The sequence below is a fragment of the Glycine max genome, chromosome 20 (genome assembly GCF_000004515.6).
Source record: "Glycine max cultivar Williams 82 chromosome 20, Glycine_max_v4.0, whole genome shotgun sequence".
NCBI classification, from domain to species: Eukaryota; Viridiplantae; Streptophyta; class Magnoliopsida; order Fabales; family Fabaceae; genus Glycine; species Glycine max.
This window is the reverse complement of record NC_038256.2, coordinates 41,806,907-41,814,926: the sequence shown is the minus strand read 5'-3', so window position 1 is coordinate 41,814,926 and position 8,020 is coordinate 41,806,907. Positions and strand designations below refer to the sequence as shown.

At 35.0% G+C, this 8,020-nt stretch overlaps 2 protein-coding genes across 8 annotated transcripts; both read right to left on the bottom strand.

Moving 5' to 3' along the window:
• Positions 1-1,727: 1,727 nt before the first annotated feature.
• Positions 1,728-3,452, bottom strand: LOC100817712 (uncharacterized). Of its 7 annotated transcripts, none has more exons than XM_014772329.2 (4): positions 3,294-3,452; positions 2,597-2,801; positions 2,231-2,357; positions 1,728-2,153 (listed from the first exon to the last, which is right to left on the bottom strand). In XM_014772329.2, the coding sequence occupies exons 2-4, from the start codon at positions 2,686-2,688 to the stop codon at positions 2,076-2,078; spliced, it is 297 nt and encodes a 98-aa protein (XP_014627815.1). In that variant the 5' UTR covers positions 2,689-2,801; positions 3,294-3,452; the 3' UTR covers positions 1,728-2,075. The 7 variants fall into 7 exon arrangements, with proteins under 7 accessions (XP_014627815.1, XP_003556236.1, XP_040869309.1 ...); XM_003556188.4 differs by having other exon boundaries at positions 2,593-2,801; positions 3,294-3,450; XM_041013375.1 differs by having other exon boundaries at positions 2,593-2,870; positions 3,294-3,449.
• Positions 3,453-3,978: 526 nt separating this feature from the next.
• On the bottom strand, positions 3,979-7,667 carry LOC100818772 (BTB/POZ domain-containing protein At5g03250). Its single transcript, XM_003555389.5, has 4 exons — positions 7,493-7,667; positions 6,583-6,652; positions 5,176-6,390; positions 3,979-4,689 (listed from the first exon to the last, which is right to left on the bottom strand). Exons 1-4 carry the CDS (start codon positions 7,549-7,551, stop codon positions 4,180-4,182), a joined length of 1,854 nt encoding a protein of 617 aa, XP_003555437.1. The 5' UTR covers positions 7,552-7,667; the 3' UTR covers positions 3,979-4,179.
• Between the last annotated feature and the right edge of the window lie 353 nt (positions 7,668-8,020).

Below are 8,020 nucleotides of genomic sequence, written 5' to 3'. Positions count from 1 at the left end.
CATTTCATAATTATACTGTCTTTGTTTTAAAATTTCGAGACGTGGTCAATTGTTTTTCAGCCGTATTTAAAATTATCTCAACTAACTAAATGAAACGAGAGAATTAAATGAGAATGTTTTATAGGTATACATCAATTAATGATTTCTTAATTTATTTGTAAGGACCTTAAAAGACTATTTTTGGAGTGGGTAGAGCCACCATTTACCCGAGTTCACACTATTAGAATAAACGTAAACTAATATTTATTCAACAGCAAAAAAACCTAAACTGATATTGTATGCAATGTTACAAGGGTGTGTTTGAAAATCCATTGGAAGCTTTGTAATTGGAAAATCTCACTAAACGTAGAAGGAATAGAGGAGGTTGATTGACGTAACACGCACATACTCGCAGTGTGAAGAATATGTATGAAGTAGAGTAACCCCGTTTACATTACTCACTTTTTTAGAACTTAGAAGCAGTGCTATGAAGTCTGGAGTGGTCCTACAGAATTTTGTTTTTTTGTTGCGCAGCACTCTAGGTCGTTGTTTGCTTATAGGGAAATTATGTAAGTCACATGTATTGCACTGATACAAGTCACGTGTAACCAGGTCTGAAACGACAAATCTAGTGAACTCCTCCCTGCTGTACATGGACATGTTTATAATTAGTAGTAGTGTGGTCCATCATTCTATTTTACTCATTTCTGAATTCTGATCCTGTTCTCCTCTTAAAGCACTGTAAACAAATGCTCACTTGTTTTAAGTCATGACTGACTAACTTTAGTTTCAAACCAAATATTTACAACCCAAGTTTATTAGGTCCATATATAGGTATTAGGGTATTAACGACCCCACTAAAACCTTTTTTTTAATCTCAAGTATAGGGTTTGAACTTGACACATACCAAGGTATTCTGCAGTAAGGGATCTCGCTTCTTAAGTTAGTTGCTAGCTTCATGCATTTTTTTTTTTCAAATCACTACTACTAGATTTTGCAGAATTTTGGGCTATAAGAAATTCAGAACTAGTCTCTTGGGCCTGCTGGATGGAGTATCCTAATATTTTGGTTTCAACCCAATTCAATTCTAATATTGCACATGAAATATTATTCCCCAAGAGTAGCACCTATTGTAGGAAGGGTGATCGATTTCATTTGAACTAATGTCCCAAGAATGAGCTTTGAGCGGGAACAAATGCATAACATTCAATATGTTTTTGGTTTGGGAAGGCTAATGTATGCTCAAGTTTACACAAGACTTGACATTCAATTTTCTGTTGATGCTAGGCAGATATTAGAGCAATTCAAGTATGAATTATTGAAGAGCTACAATAAAAGTAATGAAGAACCTTCAAATGACCAAAAACTAAATGCTTATATATAAATGAACACAGAAGTTAGAGGTAATTGGCTACTCTAATTGAGACTTTATTGGCCGTGTTGGCTAAAGAAAGTCAACATTTTCATGTTTGCCAGTAGAGCTATTTCTTGGATTCTATTTCTAGGCCATTGAAGAGATATGGTGTCCAACATTAGGATGATAATGTCCAATACTCCACCTTCGTACTTAGCTTACAAACAAGTAAGCATGTCCTTACACAGTAATTTTAGGAGATGTATACTTTCGGTACAGATTTTTTGGGCCTACACATGTAAACAAAATAGCTATTTCTATTACCGTTTCCAATAATGCTACGAGCAATTTTACATGTGTTGAGTGTTTTGACGGCAAAGTGACTCCATTAGCATTATCGTTAAAACATCCAATGTGCATCGCTGCAAGATAGGTAAAAAAAGACAAACTAAAACATGACAGGAAACATTTACACTTTTTCACCCTTATTTAAGCAGAACCAAGCAAATACTTTTTGCTGTTCCCTGCACCGTACTTAAAAATCCTTGATACGCAAAATTTCAAAATTATCTCAACTTCCTTTTCCATAATGTCATAATCAAGAATTCAAAACACTAAAGATGCAGGGAAATAACAACTTCACTTTCAAGATGGTAACTGACTCTTGACTCCTTAAAAGTTGATTTTGAGCATGGTACATGAGAAATTCCGACAAGACATGTTTCAAGTCCACAACTCTAGTCTAGTCTCGATTGCCCTCTTTTGGTTTAGGAATTTTCTTGTACTCATAGTTGTTAATGTCCACCTTTTGTTGCAAAGCCTATGCAAACAACAAATAGAAATTAAACCATGGATAATCCAGACCACATTATATTGTGAATGAAAGGGAAAACAGACCATTAGCTCATCCTCCAAGGAAATCTTTTTTGGATTGTATGCATTCACTGGTCCTGTCCTAGATAACGCTTTTCTTGTTTCAATTATTTCCCACTCCCGATCATCTTTCACCTTTGCAATATCCTTGCTGAGCAGACACAGTTGCATTATATTTTAGAATGAGGATGGAATAAAACAGAATAAACATTGGAAAAAGAATACAGAGTTTAGTTTCTATTCAATCAGGTTACAATAAATTAATTATTGTAAAAGTTAATAAATTTATCATACATGACTATTTATAATTGAATGCCAGTATAAAATACTGAACCCAAACACTGGACTATTTTCTTGAACATAAAAGTTATAGGGCAGTAACTAACCTGCCTTGCAAGAGTTGGGAAAGGCCTATTGAGCCAAGGACTGTGAGGGAGATCATAGGAAGGCCATATCTCACAAATGGGTTTCTCCTGCCCCATCTTTTGAATGCTTTCTCAGTTGTGGCAGTTCCCATTGCTGCCCCCTTACTCTGGACTGTAGTCATAATTGACCACAGAATTGGAACGTTAGCTTCAAACCTCAGCTCAGTGACCTGATGGATCAAACCCAACCAATTACCAATTCATTAATGTCATGCCACTGGTATTGGCATTCTATCAAACTGCAGATAAAAAAAGAAAAAAGAAAAAAGTTGGCATTCTATCAAACATGTAACGTTCAAGGTACACACCGCCTCGTAATAAGTTAACATACCAAACCAATCACAGAGAGACAAACCTACGATGCGATTACAAACTGCATGCTTCTTTCACTCCAACAATCTCGGGTTGTTGTTATCTAACATTTGGGCTCTCAAGATTGGGCCATTTAGTTTTGGGAATGATATATATATATTGTTAGATAATTCTAGTATTTGATTTAGTGTGGGAGAGAATGAATTGATGGTTTGGTGCCCAAAACCCATTGGTTGGATTGATTTGGATTTTGTAGGGAATGATTTTAGTTGTGGGAGGCAAAACAATATACGAAGTTGAATGTAACATGAACAACATAGAGCATACATACTCATAACAATAAAACTTACCTCTTCACCAATTACAACTCAACTACTTCTCTAACACCAATTATTTTCTCTCTCTTGTAATTTTGATAGGTAGGTGGGGAGGAAGGAACAATGTTTTGTTCGAGTACTGCTCCACTCCTAGCTTCTGACAGGTTTCAGATTTACAAATTACTAAACACTTGATTTATTTTACAGATGGATTCGGATTATATTTTGACTCGTTTTAATCTTGTTTAAAATTTAATATATAGTTTTTTAATTATTATTTTGACTTAAATAATAGTATCTTATATAACATGATATTATATCTATATTTATATTATTTATGTTGAAATATAGTAGTATATCATAAAAATTATTTTCTTTTATAAAACTTAATAAAAAATTATAAACTGATTTTCCTAACAAATGCAAGGATGAATGATATTTGTAACAACATCTTTCATGTTAAAAAATGTGAATCAAAGAAAAATAATCGATACTAAACAAAATGATCATTTTTTTTAAAGAATCGCTAAATAAAGGCTGAAAAAACGTTTAAGAACAATGAATTACATGAGGGCTTTGCAAGTTGTAAGGTCCTAACAAATTAAAATCAATGGTCTAGACTTATTACTCTTTTCTTTTTTTTAAGTTACTTTCCCTTTTTCTCCCTCCATGGCTACCGCACTTGCTATGCTTGTGGTGAAATCACAAAATGATTGAGTGGCTAGAATGGCAATAGCCATTTATGCTGACTAGAATGGCCTTGCCAAAGGAGAAAGAAACTGTTCCAAAATTCTAATGTCTAAGCAAGCAATTGTTCATTACTAGTTACATTATTACTTAGAGAAAAGAGGCAACTAGGAGATCTTAAAACTTTAAAAAGATAAAGAAAAGATTAGCAGAATGTTCAACTTCAAGTCTTTTAGTTCACTTCCATGGCCTTTTCTTCCATTGGAGTTGTGGATGCTGGTGATATTTTGGACTTCCTGCATGGCTTGGAGACCTTGAGATTAGAGGGTTTAGGCACAAGCTTGCAACCCAATTTCTTAAGGAGCATGTTCCAACTTCCCTTAGACTTGATCATTTTTTCCAAATCTTGCTTCATGCTCAAGCACTCCTTCTCAAGTTCAGCCACTCTCTCTTTCATGTTATCAAAGGCCAAAACTGGGTTGGGTGGTGTGTTGCCATCGTTTCTTATTAGAGCAAGATTTGCACTCAGGTTTTGTGAGTTCTCAACACTGTCAGAAGCAAAGAACCAGCCGGCAACAGACGTGCGAAGCTTCAGTTGTTCAAAGAACAACACTTGGACCACAACACGAAGTGGTAACCTCTCATTTTGAGCTGCATGTGTGCTGGCTTCCAATGACAGCTTCTGGCAATTCATGAGCCTGCAGATTTGTTCCTTCTCTGAGTCTGTCAGCCATTGATGACTCTGAAATTGAGAATCCATTAGTATCTTTCGACAACATATGACATTATACTATTTTCAGGATAAACTTCTAAAGCCTCTAGTATTCTTGTTCATGTAAAATTATCAGTGAAGAGTTTAATTTTATGCACCGTGAGTGTAAAAAAAATTGCACTATCAACCAATCAAAATTTGTGATAAATATAAGTTTTAAGGTAATTATTGTAGAAGTTAACAAGTTTACCATATATATCAATTATAATTTCATGATAATGTAACACCTGTCAATGTGTACTGACTATTTACTCTTTGAAGTTATTAACAAGAAAAACTAGTATCACAATTATATACCAATTATGTAACACAGTTACTGTGAGTGGTGAAGTTTTGTTATCATGCAACAAGCTCCATTTCCAGGGATCTTATCACCAACCATTAGGAACATCATGAGCCAAGATCATATTATCATTTACAAGACATGGAAAGAAAGATATAGATTTGTTTTTGTACCTTGAGATATATATCAATGGCACGGTATACGCCATCGTCCAGGGTCCTAGCATAATCAGGAATTACAGCAGCAAGTGATTGAAATTTTGGTAACTTCACATTTACATCAGGTGCCACTTCAGCTAAATAGGAATCTATCAGGTTAGCCACTTTTGCCATTGGACTCTGAGGTTGAGAACCTCCAATTATGCGTCCTTCTTCCTCTATATCGTTTGATGTAGAATCAATAACATCATGCTCTACAATCATGAAATGATCAAGCATCCTGTGAACACAGTCAATATCATGAAGAGTCTCCATTGAGTATCCAATATTTGGAATCAAAAGATCTTCCAGGTCTGCTTCATCTAATTGAGCACCAATTCTTTTCTCCAAGTTTGCACAGCAAGATGAACTAGCATATAAGGCCATTGCTGCCCTCAGACACCCCAGCAAAAACTTGGTTGGTGCTATGCCCTTTTCATTTGGCAGCAACTCCACTATTTCCTCAATAAGATTCCTTTGATCTGCTTCAGAAGGGGTGGAAATAGTTGACTTTAAAGAAGACGAGTTTCCATTCTGAGAAGTTGCTTGACTTCCCAATAAGGGGATATGCTTTTTTGCATAGTAAACAAGGGATTCAGCAATTCTCTTAGGCTTCATTTGTCTTGCACTAGCACCTTGCACGAACCTTTTATACAATGGCAAACTGAGAGAAGAAACATCCTCAAACCACCAATCTTCACCTGAGGTCTTTGGTGTTAGGCTTATTCCATTCCACACTTCTGCATCCTCTGAACTCTGAGAAACACTTTGAGATGAGGAGACAGGAAAACTAACCAAACTTTGATCTGCAACTTTCAACACCAAAGAATGTATGCTTCGTGAAGTGATGTGAAGCTCTTCAGCAAAAGGCAAAACCTCTTCACATGTTTTAAGAGCCTTAAGAGTGTCTGTCCAGTAACTAAACACATGATTAAGGAAATGTTCTGTTTGCATGATCAGGTTCCCTTCTCCATAGTTCTCAGTCATTTGCAGGTGCTCAGCTGCACATCTGAGACCAACTACATTTGACGCAGTCAACTCCATTTTAATACCATAACAGAACTTAGCAACAAGAAAAAAGGCCTTGGCTCCTCCTGGTAGGTCATGAAGTTCCAAAACAGACTTCTCATGTTCACTTGATGTTTCTTTCATCATACTTTCTAGCACTTTGCTTCTTGATATCAGTGGAAACTGGTAACACAGCAAGAAAGGGGTTAAATCATGCAATGTGGCAGGTAATGATAACAAGCAAATATATGGAGGACGAAGCATAACACAGAGCTACTCCTTTTGATTTGTTATGCATTAAATGGTATCTTAAAAAAGCATGGTATCTAGAGATGTTATTATTAGACAGCAATAACAGAAACTACGAAAGCACACCTTGTGGAGATGGAAAGATGTGTCACCAATTTCAATAATGACATCACTTGGAAGTCCAGTTGAGCACAACCTAGAGATGAGCATTTGACAGCCAAATAGGTTAATAATAAACCATCACAAGATATCACTGATAAAAAAAGATAGTGAATTATGTATAGAATAGATAGATACTGTTGATGCAACTGGGTTCAGAATTCGGCTTCAAATTTATCAATCACTAGACCAAGGAACTAGTTGATGCTAACCATATAACCAATACTAAGAAAACTCTCCAATTCACATTATAACTCATTGTCATCCATCTTAAAGTGTAGATAATTTGCAATGTGTATTGGATTAATGTATCATTCTGAATAAGAGAAATATGTCGTTAAAAACAATAATACCCTTTATTTATGTTTAATTTTCCAACGTGATCTCTTCTTTTCATTAGGCTTATGTCCCTTCCATTAATAAATAAAAAATAAAAAATCCATTGTTAAAAGTAATGACAAACAAATACCTCCTGATTCTAAATCACATGGAAATTACCTAACAATCCCAGCTTCCAACATAAAACCATTTCAAAATATTGATCGTGTGACACCACTTCGTTTCAATAACAACAAACAATTACTTACTGTTACGTATTTAAGGGCAGGATCTAACTTGAAAAGAGTTTTATCTTGTTGGTTATACAACCGATCTACTTTGTAACAGTGAAAACACATTCACTACCATGCATGCATTCATCAGCCACCAAATAGACAAGAGAGAAACATGTCTCCGATTAACGTTAACTAATATTTCAAAGCTTGTAAAGGATGAAGAGAACATGTTATAACAGTGACACAACGTGAAAGGACCAAGATTACTGATTAGATCATAAAGATATAATTGAACAATAAGAAAGCAGTGAAAAACAACTGACCAACTTTGGCCATAGAGGTAAAACATTTCAGATTTGGATCCCAGCTTCATGCTAGCCATGTGTGGCACTTAATTGACATCAAAATGTTCCTTCAAAGTGACAAAGAAAATTAAAAGCTACTTGGATTGCTATTCTTCTTTTTTTTTCTTTCTTTGTTTCTGTTTTGGGTCTAGAGATTTTTTCCACGTTTTTCTCTCACTGAGACACTCCGTTATGCCAATGTGTAGTATGTAGAGTGATTCCAGGTCCAAAGGTGAGAAATCTAGGAAGAAGAATAGGTTCCAGCTGTTATGGCAATGTGTAGTGTGCAGAGTGATTATCTATGAAACTGTTACAATAATTTACTTTTCGATCGATACTAAATAAAATAACACACTATATATGGGTTGAAAACAATATCTATGTACTAAAATTTCATATATGTTTCTTAAAAAAATAATCATCATGTATGTATTCACGGAATCACATAACATAATGAGTTTAATTTTTTAATTTTGATTCGTTTCTAAACGCTCATTATGATTAAAT